At 33.3% G+C, this 22,852-nt stretch overlaps 1 protein-coding gene across 1 annotated transcript in view; it reads left to right on the top strand.

The window, feature by feature from the left end:
• The window catches only part of LOC134722510 (caskin-2-like), a 163,638-nt gene that overhangs the window by 118,498 nt on the left and 22,288 nt on the right, over window positions 1–22,852 (top strand). Inside the window, exons 6-7 of the mRNA XM_063586131.1 lie at window positions 7,537–7,629; window positions 19,305–19,377. Of these exons, the coding sequence (XP_063442201.1) occupies window positions 7,537–7,629; window positions 19,305–19,377 (166 nt within the window). The remainder of the gene's footprint in view (window positions 1–7,536; window positions 7,630–19,304; window positions 19,378–22,852) is intronic.

Here is a 22,852-nt window from a genome sequence, read left to right as displayed (position 1 = left end):
AAATTTCCTGTTTACAAAACTTTGAATTTACCGAAAACCTAAGGATTTTCTTATCCCAGGCATAGATTACCTTAGCCGTATTTGGCACAACTTTTTAGACTTTTGGATTCTCAATGCTCTTCAACTTTTTACTTGTTTGGCTTTATAAATATTTTGATATGAGCGTCACTGATGAGTCTTATGTAGACGAAACGCGCGTCTGGCGTACCAAATTATAATCCTGGTACCTTTGAAAACTATTTACACCACTGGGTCGATGCCACTGCTGGTGGACGTTTCGTCCCCGAGGGTATCACCAGCCCAGTAGTCAACACTTCGGTGATGACATGAATATCATTAATGTGGTCATTTTATAAATTTCCTGTTTACAAAACTTTGAATTTACCGAAAACCTAAGGATTTTCTTATCCCAGGCATAGATTACCTTAGCCGTATTTGGCACAACTTTTTAGAATTTTGGATCCTCAATGCTCTTCAACTTTTTACTTGTTTGGCTTTATACATATTTTTATATGAGCGTCGCTGATGAGTCTTATATAGACGAAACGCGTGTCTGGCGTACTAAATTATAATCCTGGTACCTTTGATAACCATTTTCTCCACTGGGTCTTTGTCACTGCTGGTGGACGTTTCGTCCCCGAGGGTATCACCAGCCCAGTAGTCAACACTTCGGTGTTGACATGAATATCATTAATGTGGTCATTTTATAAATTTCCTGTTTACAAAACTTTGAATTTACCGAAAACCTAAGGATTTTCTTATCCCAGGCATAGATTACCCTAGCCGTATTTGGCACAACTTTTTAGACTTTTGGATCCTCAATGCTCTTCAACTTTTTACTTGTTTGGCTTTATAAATATTTTGATATGAGCGTCACTGATGAGTCTTGTGAAGACGAAACGCGCGTCTGGCGTACTAAATTATAATCCTGATACCTTTGCTAACTATTTACACCACTGGGTCGGTGCCACTGCTGGTGGACGTTTCGTCTCCGAGGGTATCACCAGCCCAGTAGTCAACACTTCGGTGATGACATGAATATCATTAATGTGGTCATTTTATAAATTTCCTGTTTACAAAACTTTGAATTTACCGAAAACCTAAGGATTTTCTTATCCCAGGCATAGATTACCTTAGCCGTATTTGGCACAACGTTTTAGACTTTTGGATCCTCAATGCTCTTCAACTTTTTACTTGTTTGGCTTTATAAATATTTTGATATGAGCGTCACTGATGAGTCTTATGTAGACGAAACGCGCGCCTGGCGTACTAAATTATAATCCTGGTACCTTTGATAACCAATTAGTCTATGTATGAAACATGATACGACATGTATTGTCTTATATGAAAATAGCGTTATCCGGTCAACATCTGAACCCCTTAGGGACGTGGTAACTGTAACTTACATTATGTAAAAAGAAAAGAAAAGCTTCATATTGTCTTATAGATTCAGGTTTAATCATGTTGGTTAGCACCATGTTCGACATCAAATTTGTTAAATATCGTGTAAAAGAGGTACGGCCTATTTTTCATGAAATGAATACATACCAGGACAATTTTCCTAAAGTCTTTCCATCTTTACTTAGATTTATAGTACTACATCCCAACGCTTTGAGGTTTTTACAATTCATTGGTTGCATTTTAAAGATATCACCAATGTATAAACACTTAAAGCTTAAAACGGCGATTTTGTGAGATTTTTGCAAACCCAAACCTATAGGAGAAATACATGGCGGTTAACCACAACCCCAATTTTAGACTCTTTTATATTCAATTTATAGTAGAATATCGAAATATATAGAATAAATTGTAAAATATTACCCTTCTGAGTGAACTGAATACAAGAGAAAATGGCTATACCCCTGTGTTATTTTGTATCATACTGCTTACAACAGCAACAAATAGCGCTGATTAACATTTTGATTTATGGAAAATATTGAATTATGAAACAGTATCTTACTGTGTACGTTATTGATATAGATTCTTCTAAGTTTAATTTCCAGTAGGATTTAAAAATCGAAATACTGTTTAAGAGAAAATACATATCCGTCTTAAAATCCCTAATGCTAAATTAAGTTTGACATACCAACTTCTTAATTAGCTATCAACATTGATCGCGTTAAGAACTGATAACCTACTGGAGCCTTTTTATAACCTCAAAAAAATATACACTTGAATTCGAAATCACAAATCTAAATCGTTAACACGAATTGAAAATTCGTTATTACTTTTTAAATTCGAAATAAAAAAAAATCTAAAATTCTAAAATTTGTTATGACAGTTTTTGGAATTTATTATCACAATTTTTTTGTATTGATCGTGATGACAAATTTTGTAAAAATTGGCAATAACGAATTTAATTCCAAATCATGAATTTCAAAAACTAACAGTGATAACAAATTACACACATTCGGGATAACGAATTTAATTCGTAGTTTTGACGTTTTTAATCCGTTATTATGAATTGCAAAAACTGTAATGACTAATTCCATCAATTCGTGATAACGAATTTAACATGTGATAACGAAGTTTACTATTCGTGATAACGATTTCAATTCATGATATCGAACTCAACTTATATTTTGGGAGGTTCTAAATGGGCTTCTGTAACAACCTTGTATATTGTATATTCTTCATGAAATACCCTCATATACAAATAAACACTAAGAAATGAAACAAATATGACGCAATTAAAGGACAACTGTTATGATGCCTTTCAAATCCACATGAGAATATCTAAGTTCAATATGAATTTTCTAAATAAGCAAAGGATAATTAACATGGTTCAACATTTGATAAATGACTCAAGTGTTACGTTAATAACAATATCATATCCAATGGAACCTCAAAACGAGTTTATATTCTACATAAATATGTATTATCAGAAGTACTGGAATTATACATATGCTTAATAAGTACCCTTTCAACTGTAGACTTATTAAGTAAAGTTTATAGAAACAAATCTAAAACAGGAGATTTGATATTGTTCTTTTTCAAATATAATGCAAATAAAAAAAGTTATTTAAAAATCACAATACACATGATAGTTGACCTATTTTTATATAACAAAACAATATACATGTACGTATATAATACAATTTTTCTGGTGTATACATTTATTATAAGGCCATTAATACTCTCGTAATGCAAAAGATGTTTTCTAATAAGTATCTAGTGGTTATATTAAACTGATCATCAAAGTTACAAATTAATATCAGCTGATTTACTTTGAACATATTTTAAGTGCGCATTACACGATTAAGGATAACCGCACAATTAGCGCACTTTTTACGATTTAAGATGAATGCGCGGTTGAGCGCACGTTGAATGGAAAACACAAGGAACTATGAATGATAAGCGCACGTACGAAGCATGCACGATGAGTGGAAAGAACACGCTCGTAGAATGGACGATGAGTAAAAGAAACATGTACGCAGAATGAACGATGAGTGAAAGGAACACGTACACAACACATAGTGGACGATGAGTGAAATGAACACGTTCGCAGCATTGACGAAGAGTGAAAAGACCACGTATGAAGAATATACGATAAGAGAAAAGAATACGTTCGCAAAATGTACGATGAGTGAAAGGAACATGCACGCAGAATGTATGACGAGTGAAAGGAACACGTATGCAGAATATACGATATTAAAAGGAACACATACGTAGATTGTGCATATGCAATTAGTGAAAGGAACACATACATATAATGGACGATGAGTACAAGGAACACGTACGGAGAATGTAGGATGGATAACAGGAACCCATACGCAGAATGGACGATGGATGAAAGCAAAACTAGATCATGGACGATGAATTAAAGGAACACATACGTAGAATGGACGATGAATCAAAGGAACACGTACGTTCAATCGAAGATGAGTGAACGGATGTGTAAAGAGAATGGACGATAAATGAAAGGAACACGTACGTGCAATCAAAAATGAGTGAAAGGAACGTGTTAAGAGAATGGACGATGAATGAAAGGAACGTGTACGCAGAATTGACGATGAATCAAAAGAACACGTACATACAATCGAAGATGAGTGAAAGGAACGTGTAAAGAGAATGGACGATGCATGAAAGAAACACGTACACACAATTGAAGATGAGTGAAAGTAACGTGTAAAGAGAATGGACGATGAATGAAAGGAACACATACGTACAATCGAAAATAAGTGAAAGGAACGTGTAAAGAGAATGGACGATGAATGAAAGGACCGCGCATGCAGCAGAGACGATCAGTGAAAAGAACATGTTAACATAGTGGAAGATGACTGAAGGTAGCACGTACGCAGCATGGACGATGAGTGAAAAGAACAAGTTTGCTGACTACACGATAAGTGAAAAGAACACGTACGCAAAATGTACGATGAGAGAAAGGAACATGCACACCGAATGTACGATGACTGAAAAGAACACTTATGCAGAATATAAGATAATTGAAAGAAACACGTACGTAAATTGTACATATTCAATGAGTGAAAGGAACTCGTACGTAGATTGTACATAAGTATGCAGTGAGTGAAAGGAAGACATACACGAAATGGAAGATGAGTAAAAGCAAAATTAGATAATGGACGATGAATGAAAGCAAAACTAGATAATGGACGATGAATGCTATGGACACGTATGCTGAATGGACGATGAGTGAAAGGAACGTGTACGCAGAATAGACCATTAAAGAAAGGGACACGTACGTACAATTGCCGATGAATGAAAGGAACACGTACGCAGAATGGACAATGGGTAAAAGGGCACTAGAGAATAGACAATCAATGAAAAATACTGCGTACGAACAATCGACGATAAATGAAAGGAACGCACAAAGAGAATGAACGATGAATTAAGGGAATGCGTACATAGCATGAACATAAATGAAATGAACGTGTACGCAGAATGGACGACGAAGGAAAGGAACACGTACGCAGAATAGACGATGAGTGAAAGGAACACGTTCGCAGAATGAACGATGAATCAAAGGAACACGTACGCAGAATTGACAATGCATGATGAATGCACGGTACATATGTCAATTTGAATTTTGGAAGGTCAGTAGCAGTGTTTTTCCTGTAATTTGTCACACAAAAAGTTTTACGGATGCTTACTCAAATACTGAGACATGCAAATACATGTGTTCATGTTAAAAATATGGCGCAATTAGACACCTATAACTTAGATCCTACCATATATAACTAAAACACTTTACTGGCAAAGATGGGATAGTACGAAATGATTTTCTTTTGGTTTGGTAATCATTTTAAATAAATAACTCTCACACAAAACACATGAGAAAGCATGAACATGAGTTGTTTGTCCAACAATTTCCAGAATAATCAATCATAATTGTGTATAAGAATGAACCAATGTTTTACCAACCTTTTTATCGAGGAAAAAATATGCTTAGCTATACATTTGTAGCTTACTTAGACCATAATTTAAACTAGAGGCTATACAGAGCCTGTGTCGCTCACCTTGGTCTATGTGAATATTAAACAAAGGACACAGATGGATTCATGACAAAATTGTGTTTTGGTGATAGTGATGTGTTCGTAGATCTTACTTTACTAAACATTCTTGCTGCTTACAATTATCTGTATCTGTAATGAACTACGTCCAGTTAGTTTCAGTGGAAAATTATAGTGAAAATTTACAAATTTTAAGAAAATTGTTAAAAATTGACTATAAAGGGCAATAACTCCTTAGGAGGTCAATTGACCATTTTGGTCATATTAACTTAATTGTAAATCTTACTCAGCTGAACAATATTGCTGTTTAATAATATTCAAGATATTAACCAAAAACAGCAAAATTTCCTTAAAATTACCAATTCAAGGGCAGCAACCTAACAACAGGTTGCCCGATTCATTTGAAAAATTTCAGGGTAGATAGATCTTGACCTGAATAACAATTTTACCCCATGTCAGATTTGCTCTAAATGCTTTGATTTTTGAGTTATAAGCCAAAACTGCATTTTACCCCTATGTTCTATTTTTAGCCATGGCGGCCATTTTGGATGGTTGGCCAGGTCATCGGACACATTTTTTTAAACTAGATACCCCAATGATGATTTTGGCCAAGTTTGGTTAAATTTGGCCCAGTAGTTTCAGAGGAGAAGATTTTTGTAAAAGTTAACGACGACAGACGACGGACGACGGACGCCAAGTGATGAGAAAAACTCACTTGGCCCTTCGGGCCAGGTGAGCTAAAAAAACGACAGCCATTCATTTCCAGGAGATCAAGTAATATTCGGGCCAGGTGAGCTAAAAAAACGACAGCCATTCACTTCCAGGAGATTAAGTAATATTCCGTAAAGGCAATAAAGCATAAAACCAGCTTAGTTACTAAAACTTATCCATATGTCGTCAAAAGGAAACAACAACTGAATACTTAATTAATAAAAGCTATACAATAACAATTATGTAAGTTCCAAAAAGCTATGTAAATCAACGTTGTATATTCATATAAACGATATACATTAGTAGAAAATAGACAAATCAATAAATCAATCAATCTAGTTGATAATTTTATATCTGGTTCATGAGAGCAAATTAATTATTTTAAATCATCAGCTTTTTCAATAAAGGGAAACAATTCATATAAACAAATGAATACAGGTTTTTTCCGATATTGATGATTTTCACTTTTGGTATCAGGAGTTATCATCCTTGATTGATTGGAAAATGGTACTTTTAAATGAGTCAGTGTGATAATGTAAGAATGCTAAATCGTAACACTTTTATATTCTAATTAACTGTTTCTCACTACAACAGTGGAGTTGGTGTTGACCATTTTTCTACTGCCGTTGAGGAGTTCCACAGTTCATTGCGGAATCAATGACACGAATTAATATCAGAAAACACGTTTTGCTGTCATATTACCAGCATATTGTTCTGGAATAAAGTTAACAAAAAAATTATAAAGGCTACTTCATCGACATTACGTACAATGTTCATGATGGTGTACGGCAGTCATTAACTTAACAATTCAAATAACAAAGACATCAAGTTTCTGATTTAAACAATGTTCATTTAAAATTGTAATTTAAGTTTTTATAAAAGCTTTTTGTGTTGCAACAAAGCCAGTTTCGAATTTTTTTTTACACTTATCCTCAGTTTTTGTTGACAAAATGTCATTTTACTGAGTACATCGTATGTGAATCGATGAAATGTGCAAATTGGGACACTGTAATGAGGTTGTTTTTTTTTTTCGTTTTTTTATTTTTTTTTGGGGGGGAGGAGGGGGGACACGCAGAGTACCAACATCATAGAGCTTTTAGATTGTAAATTGACATCTGCTACATATGAGGCAGTTTAGTCTTTTGAGTTTTAGGTCAAGGTAATATGATTATTTGTGTGATGTTGATCATCTTTGTTCATGTATAGTATTTTATTTTATTTCAATTTCACAAGGACTTGTCTGTAAAAAAGATACTTAACACTATATATGCATGTCAATATCTGCTTTATTCTGATTACATAATGTGGAGCAATAATATGATTTGATAGATCATTCTCCTTAATTATATTGCAGGGTGAGACCCCATACCATCTGGCAGCAAAAGAAGACAGGGATGACTCGGAATACAAAAAAAAATATAAGAAAGAAGTAATGGACTACCTCAAGGTACATGTTATCTTTTATTTACCCGTATAACAACTGTATCACAAAAAGGTAAGGAAGGAGAAGAAAAAGAACAAGATGATTTCTATTAACTGGGCTCACAGGAATAAAAGTACATTATTTGACATTAAAGTTGAGACAACAAACTCTAGGATATAAAAACATGCATAAAAAGTCTAATCCGTCGGGGTCAACTTTGCCTGAGTATATGAAAGTTTAACTGCAGTTTAAAATCTCTATCCCAATCACAGCCTACACATAAAAAGTTATTCATTTTTAATATATAATCGAGAAGATTTGTAATCTTATAGCAAAAGGCACAAGGGAACGTTGTAAATTGAAATGTGGGTTATAGACGCACATGGTATATGCATGGGGATAGACACCAGTAATTTGGTTAGATATTATGATGAGATGAATGACCATTACTGATATGTCATCGTACTTTGTACAGATGGTCAATACATCTTGTTATTTGACCTGAGAGCAGTCGACACAACAGGACAGTATAAAAGCATATGCCCAAGTGCACATGGCATCACATAGAAAATCACACAGATATATATATATAGGTCTATTTGTGTGACAACTTTACGACAGACGTTCTCCATCGGATAACCTGTGTTTATACCGAGCTATCATCGCAATTTGTATATACCTCGTCTTAATGTTAGATCTGCAGATATACGTTACCATTATTAAAAAAATGAATATACCAAAAATGTGTCGTCATGAATTTCTATGATGTGCACCAGAGACTCTGTTTTGTCGTGGAATAACCTGATATGGCAAGACAATTACTTACACCGTTTTGACTTAGGACATGCACATTCATTTACTATTTGTTTGCCATTTGAACCCACTACTTTTTTAATAGCTATCAACGGTCCAGGAAAATGTACATAGAAGTACATACAATGCACATCAGTAAAGGGAAAGCTCTAAATACTAAAATACCGACGTAAAGGAAGACAAAAAAACATATTTTTTTTTTCAAATTAGATCAATGACATAAAGGTCTAAATACGGTTTCACGCAGTATACAAATGTCTATACCGTTAGGTTTAACTCTGAATCGCCAAGTTTGAAAAGCATAAATAAACAACAAAAGCAACAACAGATCTGTTATTTTTATTTTTATAGGGTTTATTCCGTTTTCAATACGACATAAATTATAGGAAAATAGTATTTCAAGTCTCCGACCCTTGCAATTCATGAAGAACTTTGATTAAAATGATTGATAAGGTTTATGTCAACAAAATCTTGACATTTTTTATGGAATTTATGCCCATTGAAAAAATGAAAAAAAAAATAGGGTGGAGGGGGGCTGACGAGCAAAGATACGGGAATGAATTCAATGACTATAAGTTTAAACATGTGATTAAATTTAAGTATTGACCTAGAAGAGTAACTATGGGCATTATGTTTTCGGTCTGTACTTCCGTTCGTTCGTCCATCTGTCCATCCATCCGTCCGTCCATCCGTCCGTTCGTCCTTCTGTCCTGCTTCAGGTTAAAGGTTTTGGTCGAGGTAGGTTTTGATGAAGTTAAAGTCCAATGAACTTGAAAACTTAGTTTACATATTCCCTATGCTATGATATTTCTAATTTTAATGCCAAATTAGAATTTTGATTCCAATTTCACAGTCCACTGAACATAGAAATGATCTGTTTTGTGATGTGTGCAAAACTGACCATGTCACTTGGTATGCATTCAGCTTGCCCTCAGCAATTTCAAATTGGAAAACGATCGATTTTGGGATATTCTAAAATGCAATGCACACTTTTGCATTCATGGAAAATATAGCAAGTTTTCATTTACTATTGATGATATTCATTTTCGATTTAACACCACTTTTAAAACAGTTATTCATTTCGTTTGGGCTTTTTCATACCAAAAGCTGTCCCGTAATGGTTGGATTATTTTTTTCATTCTTGTTAATATTGCATATTCGTGTGTGAAAAACATTGCTATTGATATTTTTGGCTAAATGACTAAAGAGCACAAACGTGGAATTTACTGATTTATATCTGTAGATAAATGTAGAAAAAACGCCACGAGTGTGTAAATCTCTTTAGAGGCATTCTATTACTTTTTCTCTTAGTTCTTGTTCACATATGTGATATAAGTTAACATATAATAGGCAAAATCGCACGTTTGCTAAATTCCACCCATTTTTTCAAGACTGAGTAACAAATGACAGGCGAAGATTTCAATTAAAACAGCAATATTTTAGTAAGTTTTAAAATATGATACTGCAAGATTCAGAGTATTTCAAATACAATATATTTTAAAATGAGACTTTGATGATTTGTTTGGAATAATATATCACAATGACAACTTAACACATGACATACATAGGTGCTATAATCCGAATAATGCACAGCTTAGGTGTGCATTAACTACCTCAGATATACTGCACAGCTAAATATATTTTTTACCTTTAGGGCGTTTACTGAATTTTGAAAGGGGAGTTTTCTATAAAATTACAAAAATTTCAACGAATGTAGCGAGACTAAATTTTTTTTTTAAATGTTATACTTAAACACGATACGTTGTCCAATCCAAGGGTGGACGACCTATTCGCCCCAACCCCCGAATCCGCCATCTGCCTTGAAGTTAGGATCAAGTTGATAAACTAACAACTTTGTACAGACATCGTAGAAAAAAGAAAGGTTTCTCATTCCTTTTTATTTTTAATCTAAACTGGGACATAAAATATTTTATTATATTTTGTGTACAATGTATATGTAAAATCGATGGAATATATTACGACTTTTTGAATATTTATTCCTATAAAGTGACTATTTGGGGATCGAATTTAATGTGGATCATATTTATGGGGGTTTAGCTGCAGATCAATAAGACTTTGTTTAGATGGACATGTCTTCAAATATTAATACAGTAGATAAAAGAAATTGGGGGGGGGGGGAGTAAAAGATTGGAAAGAGAAACGGTTTTTTTCTGTTTATTTAACATTCTAGATTTAGGTACTTAGATCTTCCTCGGTTCATCTTTCTCTAGGCATATCATTGAGGGAAAGAAACGCAATTAATCTATACTCAAAAACCCTTTCAGTTATGACTTTTTCAAACACCGATTTGAAAGAACACAATGTGTCAAAGTCTTAATCGTCACTAATTTAAAAAAAATTGTGAAAAAAATTTAACAGAAACGATTAAAAAAAATCTACCATTAAATCGCAATTCTTCAAATAATGTAACAATTTAGGAAGAAGCCTAAATATAAAAAAAGTTAATAATTTAAAACTTACCAACCTTTTACTATATAAAGGCGTATTTCCCTACAAGAAACTTTCCCAGGAGCCGTGGATTGATATTCAAGTTCTAAAACGTTCATTACGTAAATTGGTGGCGTCAGGTGTTTAAACAGTTATTGGCGAATCCATCGGCATATATGATTTAATCTGCACGGCTCGGGTGACCCATTAACCCGAACTCCTACGTCGTTTGGGTTAATTAGGGTCACCCGAGCTGTGCAGATTAAATCACATATACCGACTTGCTTGGTCAATAACTATAACTTGTGACTGTAACCCCTCTGAGACCGTTAAACAGAGAGATCTTTTACTTGGTAAGATTGTTCGCATCAAGTGTAGTTGGTCATACTGTACTGTCATTTTTTATTGGACTTTTCACTTCAAATGATTTAAGTGAATATCAAACACGCATCTTTTCTGTCCCATACACCGAATGTTTCTTTTACCTGCCTACGGTAGTAAGGAATGGTATGTTATCTTGTCTCTGAATTGAATTTTTAGAATCTTATTCCAAATTACGAGTTTAACGTGGACATACAATAGTTAGTGCAAGCAGGGATTTGTGTCCCATAAACTAATATTATTTCTGAACGTCTAATCATTTAAATAAACTGTTAGCTTGACTACAAAATATCTTACTCAGAAACCTGCCCAATTGCGTTTTGAAATCAATTGACATGTGTATTTCTCGTTTTTCCATTTCATAATAAGAAATCCAGTTTAAAGCCTATTCTCTAACATCACATTTACTTTTTTAACGAAATCAATATTGTTGTTTGTACAACTCTATATTATACAAAACAGTGTATTCCTCATTTTCATAGCAGCATGGAACATTCAGTTACGGTATAGCAAACATTTCTGCATTTAAAGAGCTTGTTAGTGCCAGGGCGCCATTCAATTCTAACAAAACAATAATTTACGTGGAATACGCATGCGTCACGTATTGTAGTGATTTGTGTATTTGTGCTTGTACATGTTTAAGATGTTTGAAAAAAAATACTATTTCGACTATAACTTGGATAGATATGTATTGTGAACATAATTAGTATAGTGTTTGTATACTAACTGTCGCATAAGATACAAATAACAGCTATATAAGATTATCAGACAGAGAAATTCCAAAGGCAGAATGTAAATTTAAAACAAAAGTCTTCGATAAACGACGATAATATAAAAGATCAGATGGATATATGCAAGAATATATGAATGAGCTGAACATATTAAGAAACTTTAAGGTCCATTGTAGATGCAAACGATATTTGAAAATTATGGCGTGTTCATGCAAAATATCGCGTACATTTTTTTGGAATTAGTGTGCTTGATTTTAATACAATGTATGATGAAGACATAATTCTTTCAATCAGTTTAATTGAGGTCTGGAGATGGCACGACAGTAACTGCTAGTAGTCCTTTGTTAATTTATGTATCATTGTCATTTTGATTAGTTTCTTCTATTATCTATTCTAACATCTTACTCCATGTACTCGGACTTCTTTTAAACTGAGTTTTACTGTATGTATTTGTTTATTCTACATTGGCAAGATGTATAGTGGGAGGGTTTAGATCTCACAAAACATGTTCAACCCCGTTGCAGTTTTGTGCCTGTTCCAAGTCAGAAGCATCTGTCCTTTGTTAATCTTTTATGTTGTTTTTTTTAATTTTGGTTCATTTATATGTTTCGGGGTTTAGTGTGACGTTCATTTTCGCCTAACTAGTACACATTTTTGTCTAGTGACCAGCTGAAGCCCATCGCAAGGTGCGGGATTTTCTCGTTGTGTTTCATACCCATTGGTGACCTTGGGCTGTTTTCTGCTCTTTGGTCGGGTTGTTGTCTATATGACACATTCCCTGTTTCAATTCTCAATTTTATATTGTAAACCATTGTACAATTAGTTCCATGTAATGAACACTGGTTTCACATTTAATTTGTTCTCATCTGTACTTCGGTCTCAACTACGTGCACATGATCATTTTCAGAAGAGAAAACTGATAAGAATTAATTAAAATAAACGATTGCAAATTTAAAAGTTTAATGAATAGACCAACCTTAAGGTTGAAAATTCACAAAAGGAGTAAAAATTATACTATATAGTCCGGCGGCTTTGTGAAAAATTGTGCACATCCTGTTACAAGCATGAAATTTGGCTTAGACCTTCCTCAACTATTACTCTTATATTTCAGGTAGGGAGGCATTTGAAAAAAATGTCTCACTTCCGGTAAAATCCAAAATGGCGGACGTCATACTTAAATCAGCCCAATATCGAAGGCTAGCGTGTAAAAATTGGCTATTAGCATGCTACTATCATAATATTTGGTATTGACCTTTGTTTTTTACTACTTTTGGATAAATTAAATAGATTAGATGTTTTCAGAAACCCCACTTCCGGTTAAAATCCAACATGGCGGACATTATTCTTAAATAAGCTTATTTTCAGTGAGGGTAATTGAAATGTGTTTTAACGTATTGCTACTATCATTGCATTGTGTAGGAACCTTTCTTAGATGCTACTGATGGATACAATGTATAAGACTTATGTCTTAAAACCCTTACTTTCGTAGTATCCAAAATGGCGGACATAGAAATATCAATTTTTTATTCAAATTTTCAATTTTTTTAAAATGTAAAGAAAATGATTTTATTTTGTGCTGGTCCTTAAACTTTTGGCTTTAAGTTATCTCCAAAACCACTTATTCTAGCATGTTGTAAATGTTAAGATATAAAGTTGACACTTCCGGTAAAAATATGACGTAAATTTCAAAGATGAGTCCTCAATCTATTTCTTCGATGTAGAGTTTTGGATACATTGATTTAAACAAAATAAAACCACTATAGTACTAAAAGATATTTAAAATTACTACTATTTGGCCAAGAATACATGTTTATTCACAGTCACCATCACATGCATACAAAGCAGTGCACGGGAGACCCGATTTTACACATTAAAAATAACCGCGGCATCCTTTCTTACATTCATAATGTACAAGCTTCTGAAAAAATGATGAGGTCTCAGAAAGATTTTTTTTTAAAAACGACCCTCTTTGTCCCTTCGCTATCGATTAGTGACAAGACTAGGTAGAATAAGAGTCAATCCCCCCAAGCTCGTCTCACTAAAATCCTGCATTAGTATATTGCACGTTTTACATGCTTGAAAAAACTAGAACAAGTCGTGGGAATAGCCGCACTTGAAATACGCTTTCCCTTTTGTGCAAAAATTGACTTTCTTGCTTCGTTAATCATATTAGATCTGATAAGTTTGTGCGATTTTACAGTAAAACCCCGGTGATTTAGGCTGATCAATCGTCATTCTTAATGTAAAGTTACATCTTCAAATACCATCAATGCCTCCCACGCAGTCTTTTTTTTTCATTTTCAAGCAAAGAGAGAACAGTATCACAACCGGTAATAAGGTATGGGTCAGACTTAAAAGTGTTTGTTCACTCATTGCCTAGTGCATGTGAAAGGCCATTGATAGATATTAATCCAAAGATTTTTGCCTCCCCAAACACAATCAATAGTTCGTCTGCCCCTATGTCACGGAATAGCGAAAAAGTGTTGACAGCATCATCAGTGACTGTTAATCATGACTCGTTTTAGTTCGTGTTTCACTGCATCAGACACATGCACTATGATTTAAGGGTCAGTCTCTTTATGTGAACATGGTGCTACACTTAAAATACATCACGTGGTGGATAAGATAGAATATCCTGAGCATTTGTTGCTACAACTACCATACCCATCAAAGACTTCATCCACTCTTGTTACAGTTTCAAGGTATTTTTTTAAGGTAAGGACATAATACCCAATCATCATACTCGTTATGAAACACCTTGAAACTGTAACAACAGTGGATGTAGTGTTTGGTGTGAACATAGACAATACTGGTAGTTTGAAAGTTGCTAAAAGAAGCAAGAGCAACATTAAGGGGAAAGGGAATACACAGACGAATCCAGGATTAAAACCATCCTCAAAATTGGCAAAGTTTTCAAAGAGATAACGACAGTAAGAAAGAACTTTTAAGTTTTCATTCACAGGAGCTTGCTCAATACAATTTTGAGTACAAGGTAGTTGAAGCACAGACTTAACTGAGTCATGACTCATACAGTCGATAATGATGTCATTGCTGTTTCGCTATTCCGTGACATAGGGACAGACAAACTTTAGTTTGCATTTGGAAGGGGGAAAAGTATAAGATATATATCTATCAATGACCTTTCAAATGCACTAGGCATTAAAAGATAACACGTTTGCTGGGAAAGGAAATGCGTTGGTGACATAAATGGAGTTTGAAGATGTGACTATAGCATTTAGAATGATGATTGACCAGCCAACATCACCATATGGATTTGATAAGTTTAATGTCATTAAAAACGATACGTGGTTTTGTTGTAAGATAGAAAAAAAAGAAACAGATTGGGTTAACAAGGCAAGAAAATATGTGTTTTTGCAGAATTTATGGATGTGAGAAAAAATACCACTCTCTTTGTAAATGTTGGAAATCAGCTCTCCGATTGTGAATTGCGGCCTAACGAGTATGCTGATGGGGTATTATGTCCTTACCTTAATAAAATACCTTGAAACTAAAATACGAGTGGATGAAGTCTTGGATGCGTATGGTAGTTATAACAACACATATTCTATCTTATCCACCACGTGATGTATTTCAAGTTCAGCACCAAGTTCACATTTAGAGGCAGACACTAAAATCATGGTACATGTGTCTGATGCAGTGAAACACGAACTTAAACGAGTCATGATTCGAGCAGTCGTTAATGATGATGCTATCACTACTGTTTCGCTTTTCCGTGACATAGGGGTAGACGAACTATGGATTGTGTTTGGGAGAGCAAAAGACTTTGGATTAATATCTAGTAATGGCCTTTCAAATGCACTAGGCAATGAGTGATCTGAGTGATCTGACACACTTATTGTTATCCATGCCTTTACCTGTTGTGATATGGTTCTCTCTTTGCTTGAAAGGGGAAAAGGAAATTGTGGGAGACATTGATTGCATTTGAAGATGTGACTTTAACAAAAAGAATGATGATTAATCAGACTAAATCACCGGGATTTTACTGTAAGTTCGCACAAAGTTAACAGATGGGTATAACATGGTTAACGAAGCAAGAAAATAACTATTTGCGCAAAAGGGAAGGCTTTTAGAGGCTATTCCCTCAACTTGGTCTAGTCTTTTCCAGCATGTAAATCATGCAATATACTTCGATAGGTGTTTAGGGAGACGAGCTTGGGATTGGCTCTTATGCTACCCACTCCAGGCGGGGACAAAGAGGATATCTTTTTAAAACTCTTTTTGAGGCCTCATCATTTTGTCAAAAGCTTGTACATTGTGGATGTAAGAAAGGATATCGCGGTCATTTTTGATATGGAAAATCGGGTATCCCGTGCACTGCAATGTGTGCATGTCATGGTGATTGTGAATAAACATGTATTCTTGGCCAAATTGTGGTAAGTTTAAATATTTTTTAGTACTATAGTGATTTTATTTTGTTTTAATCAATCTATCCAAAACTCTTCATCGAAGAAAACATAAATTGAGGACTCATCTTTGAAATTTACGTCATATTTTTACCGGAAGTGTCAACTTTTATATCTAAATATTTACAACATGCTAGAATAAGTGGTTTTGAGGATAACTTAAAGCCAAAAGTTTAAGGACCAGCACAAAATAAAATCATTTTCTTTACATTTTGAAAAAAGTTGAAAATTTGAATAAAAAAATAATATTTCTATGTCCGCCATTTTGGTGTTACCGGAAGTAAGTTTTTTTTTAAGACATATGTCTTATACATTGTATCCATCAGAAGCACCAAAGAAAGGTTCCTACACAATGTAATGATAGTAGCAATACGTTAAAACACATTTCAGTTACCCTCCCTAAAAATTAGGCTTATTTTAGTACAATGTCCGCCACGTTGGATTTAAACCGGAAGTGGGGTTTCTGAAGACACCTTATCTATTTAATTTATCCAAAAGTAGTAAAAACAAAGGGCAGTACCAAATATTATGATAGGAACATGATAATAACACATTTTTACACGCTAGCCTTCGATGTTGGACTGATTTAAGTATGACGTCCGCCATTTTGGATTTTACCGGAAATGAGACATTTTTTTCAAATGCCTCCCTATCTGAAATAAAAGAGTAATAGTTGAGGAAGGTCCATGCCAAATTTCATGCTTGTAACAGGATGTGCACAATTCGTCTGAAATATGCTTGTAGCCGCCGGACTAATAACGTTAGCTCTGTCGTAGAGTTATCCCATGGTGTGGTTTTTTGTAAAACTGCGATAAAGTGTGACTTTCCGATTGTTGTTTTTATTTCATTATCTATTTGAAGAGGGATTAATTATAATAATTTTAATTTACGATAAAAAAATTAGAAACATTTTGCTATAAATTAGAATCAAACCACAATCTATCAGCATTTATACCACATTGAATATAAATTATAGAAATGTACATTTTGTTCAATGAATTTAACTATTTTGAATGCATGTGGCACCTTTTTCACTCTAAATGTCTGTTTGAGTAAAAATGAATTTCTTACATATTGCTACTGGATAAATTCTTACAACAAAGGCGGAAAAATCAATGCTGTAAAAGTTTTATTCTAGTATACACAAGTTTGACAGAACACACAAATTATACGTTCATAAGCTATACAAAAACAGTTTGACTGTTCATTAGTCGTTCATGTTTCAACGAACTTAATTTCAACAGCATTTGCAGTGAGTGATTTGAATGAATTGTTTATTTGTTATGAAGGCTTTCAAAATTAAAGGGTACTTCCTTCTAGTATTTGAACCTTATTACAACTTTGGTACTTAACGACATCGTTTATTAGAAGGGAATTATGTTTAAAATTCTTTAAAATTGAACCAAAATAAGCCACGAGTCCGGTCGGTTTATATTTTTATTTATTGATCTTACTTGGAACTGCTCTTATCAATATAATTTAATCGAATAATTGTCTATAAACTACGGTACCAGTGAAGTACAGACCATTTTTTCTTGTGTGTGTGTGTGTGTGTAGGAGGGAATCACATAAGTTTCTTTATTCCAAATTTCTTGGAAAAAGGATTTTTTCAGAAGTGAGGTGATACCTTGTTTGTTACCATTTGAAATAAGGAGGAATAAATTCATCATCGTCGTCCGAAAACTAAAATCTTATTCCGCCGCATATCATTGAAAACAGAATTTTAATTGATCCCAAGAAAATAAACATGATCTTACCCTCCTCCCATAATGAAGAACAGTCGGTGCCTTATGCTATGGCAGCGTAACTATAAGCTAAAAAAAGAAGTACATTTTAAGATAATTTCAGCAATCAGGATTACTGCACTTTTAATTTAAATGTCCTCCCGTATTGTTTTTTTTTCTTCTGCACATTATCCTGCTGTCATGCATGTTTCTTGGTTATTACTATCAATTCGGGAGACATTTTTGGGAAGGGAAGTCTGAACACAGGTTTTATTTTATAAATGAGCTATATTTTGAATGTTAAACCAAACAATTAGAAAATACATTGATTTATTATATTATTGTCTTTTTTTTTCATTCAACATGTGTTTTCCCCTTTAATACTCTTAATGAAAGTTAAGTTTTGAATAATAAGTTGTATGTACACTTAACCCACGCATGGCCTACATTGACTATATAGTAGAGTTTAATAGGTATAGGAAGATGTGGTATGAGTGCCAATGACACAACTCTCCATCCAAATAACAATTTATAAAAGTAAACCATTATAGGTCAATGTACGGCAATTTTTCACAAATTACTTATTACTATGGTACTAATGGTTGGAACAATTATATTTTTTTTTGTTGCCAGAGAAGACATTCAATAAAAATGTGTTTGATCACAAAACTCAACCGAAATACGATTTTTGTCTTTCTGATTTTTTTCGTTCTAGAATGATGGTACTTGATTGTTGCCAAAATTCATTTGTTTTTAAATTGTTTGAGGTTAATAGAAAGTTTGGGACAGAAGCAGGTTTCGAATTAAACTGTTTAAAAATTACCACAGTTACACGCCTTAATCAAAAATAATTTAATTTTCAATATCGCTCAAGGAAGATATAAATACTTGCAGTTTGTTTTGCTTGTTTGAAACAAATGCATTGTCTCGCAGTTGCTGCGGATTAATATATCTTGGAATTCTATATCACCAATCTAGTTTGAATAACAGATGGCAATGCTATTAGTTAAATTTACTTGACCCTACTCACCAGAATCGTCTGTTATGATACTTCATTATATATTGATTACATGCTTTGGAGCCTCTCATTTTGCAAATCTGTATATCAAATTACAATTTCATCAATATTTTATGTAATATAAAGGTACTAACAAGTTTTTTTTTCCTTTGTGTTTTAGACTTTCATGTCAAAAGAAGAACAAGAAGCAACCCTTGTATCTCAGCAGAAAGACGCATCACCAGTTGTTAGAGGTAGAACTTTAGATATATATATAGATAGATGTAGATATTGGGTGGGTTCTGCAATGAGGAAACTACCTCACAACATACAAAGTTCGACATCTACAATTGTCTATACTATGTTCAAAGTTCAAAGTTCTAAATCATTTGAAATATGAAAAGTCCTGACTGAATTCAACAGAGCGTTAAGTATTATTAGTTACATAGTGTAAGAAGTTCTCTCATTTGCAATTATACCACATATTCTTCTCTGTACAGTCAGGGGCATTACTTAAACAGGTAACTATTAAAATTACCTATACAAGTATTGTTGAAAACGAGGCTAATTTAAATATAACTTATATAAGTTATTTTTCTGAATATTATTTTTATAGGTGTCCAATAATACAGATTTTACTAGCTTTAAATAATTTTCACAGTCATCTGGTTATTTTTCCCTTGATATATAAAAACTAATTCTTTCGAAACACTAATTAATTTTCTGACGCACTTATCTTTCATACCGACGCTTCTGGGTCAAAGATTGGTCTCTTGGGACTATCAAATTATCATTTTCCTCTAAAATCTTGAAGGTAGACTGATATAAATAGATAGATACTTGTGAATTAATTAAGACCTGAAGTTGTTTATAATTTGTAACCCAAATCAATTCCATATGTGCATTAGATAAGTGTAATTGCCATTTTTTTCAAAAATGTATAAAATAACTTATTCAAGTAATATTTTTGTCATTATTTTTAAAGTAACCCTTCATCTCTATACTCCTCTAAAATCTGATAAATCCGTTATTCTATGATATAAAATGATGTTTAAAATCATGAAAACTACATTTTAACTATGTTTCTATTGAAAATTAAAATAACTAAGTAATTTTATTATTTTTAAAAACAAAAATTACTTATATAAATAATTAAAAAAAAATAACTTGTTTAAGTAACGCCCCTGACTGCTGTATACTAAAGTGTTCAAGTGTTCAATTTTAAGAACCTACTTCCATTTATCTGCACACAAAAAAAACTTATGTCAATAATGACAATTTAATATCAACAACCTTGATATAACAATATTATACAGAACTTTCAATACATTTAAATAATCAAATAATGCCAAAGTCGTAACTCCACTACTAACCGTGTATTTAAATAATCCACGCCTCCATACTAGTCTAATATGGAATATACACGGTCTCCACGCGGATGCTTTTTACAAAGCATATTCCTAGAAATGTATAGGAGGTAAGATAAGTATATATATCCTTTATACTGAGGTCTTAGGATAAAACACTATACATATTAACTCCTGATACAAAATGTATTTCCTCTCTGTGCATTTTCATACACAGTCGATACGATATTCCTTGTCTCCACAACAATTATGATGTCCTTGACACGGAGTACGTGTGTTGCGTGTTTCGCTTCTGTCCCAGGCTAAGAAAAGTCTTGTAGGCTAACAATCATGTTCTGCAAAACCACGCCATATGCCTGTCTCAGGTCTGTTATCTGCAATCTGAGATTGTCGTTGATTTTTCTTTGCCATATATGTTTTTTCTTGATTGTTGTAGTATAAACCTGGCATTTGTTTTTGAGCTCAAAGGGTCATGTGAATTTACCATCCCTTATATCCGTCGTCTTTCTTCATAAAATACTTTTACCACCCCTGACTCTACTAATCCAAATACTTTCAAACTTTATCTGAACATTTCTCATATTATATAGTTTAAGATTGTATCCGTTTATTTGAGCCATCGCTAAATATGACTGCTGTTAACAAAATAGACCATCGGGTTAAAATGCCCCTTTTGATTTCTCTTTAAAAATGCAGTTCTAGAAAAATAAAAATTGAGTTGCAAGTAAGATATACATGTAACTGCCATGTAATTTTCAGACGAATGGCATGACCTATATCAGATTTGTTACCCTTGAAATGATCATGTTGTACCTTTTTAAATGTAAATTGTAGACATTAACCGTAAACAGCAAAACACTTAATCAAAGTAAGATGTACAAATATGTCAAATGACCAACATCGTTAACTGACACTTTATAAACTTAAAACAAACCCATTTGTTTCATTTTTTAGAGGAACGTTAATATATATACTAAGAGAGAATCACCAAATAAAAAACATCTTCAGCAAAGTAAGATTGGCAAATACATCGACATGAACGATACTGCCAACCAACCCTTATTGAAAAAAGTAAAACAACAAACATTCCAAACTCCAAGGACAATTCAAAACGGAATATCCCTTAACAATTTACAAAGTCAAAGCTCAAACACATCAAAAGAATAAAAAACAGCTGTCATATTCCTGACTTGGTACAGGCATTTCCTCATGTGCAAAATGGTGAATTAAACCTGGTTTTAAAGCTAGTTTAACCTCTCACTTGTATGACAGTCGCTAATAATTCCATTATATTGATAACAATATGTGAACAAAACAAACAGACATGATAGGTGAAAATGTCAAAAATAAGGGTACAGCAATCAACATTGTGTTCTAATCTCAAAATCAAACAAATATGTCAACAAAGATAAAGAAAATGACATATAGACAACGCACATACGCAAGAATGAAAACAAGAGTACAAAAAAACGACTAGAGCACAACAACGCAATGGTGGGATATACAAGTACCGAGCCATGCTTAAATGGTATTTTCAAAAATGTACCAAACAGTAAACGTTAATAATTTACAAAGAAAAATAAAAGAACACTACAATATTTATCAACAAGGTATTTGTATCTTTTGATGAACTTTTTTGAATAAGGACGAGACGTTCTTTGATATAACACTGGTTCACCAACTCTCTGCTTAGACATTGGTAATGTTTTACAAAAAACTGAGTTGCAGCAGCAAGCTCTTCAATACCGAATGAGTTGGGAAATGTATATTCGAAATGTAGGTGAAGTTGGTTTATTGCTACTTAGGTGGGGGAAATTGATTATTTAAAAATTAAAGTCGTCTCGTTTGTCATAGATTCTGGTACAGAGATAACCGGTTATATAAAATTCGAGATATAAGTATAAAACTGAGGCGGAGGAAGCCGTGTCTGTTGTTCCTTTAATTTCTAGTGGTTGAGGGTATATTGATGGAACCCAATCAGCAAAGTTTGGATTGTTTATTGAACGAACACCATCAATATATCTGGGTATCTAATTAAATGATCTGGCATTTTTTTATATTCTAGTTTGTATCCCCGCTCAGTAAACTCGACAATATATGTCATCTTATTATTTTGGACTATTTCAACAAAAACAGAATGTTTCAATTTCAATTGAAATTTCTTTTAATTAATAATGTAAGATAAAAATAACTCAGATATTGTAACTTTTGTAACAGAATTTATTGTAGATTTACCTATTTTGATTTACAGTAAGAAAACGAGTCCCATGTATGTATTTATTCTTCTTATTTACAGAGCTATTTTTTTCATATTTTATCTTAAAATTCTTGCGTTTAGTTTTCTCACTATCAAACAACATAT

Source organism: Mytilus trossulus, chromosome 6, assembly GCF_036588685.1.
Source record: "Mytilus trossulus isolate FHL-02 chromosome 6, PNRI_Mtr1.1.1.hap1, whole genome shotgun sequence".
NCBI lineage: Eukaryota > Metazoa > Mollusca > Bivalvia > Mytilida > Mytilidae > Mytilus > Mytilus trossulus.
Note: the sequence above shows the minus strand (reverse complement) of the source record. Positions and strands in the feature narration are given on the sequence as shown.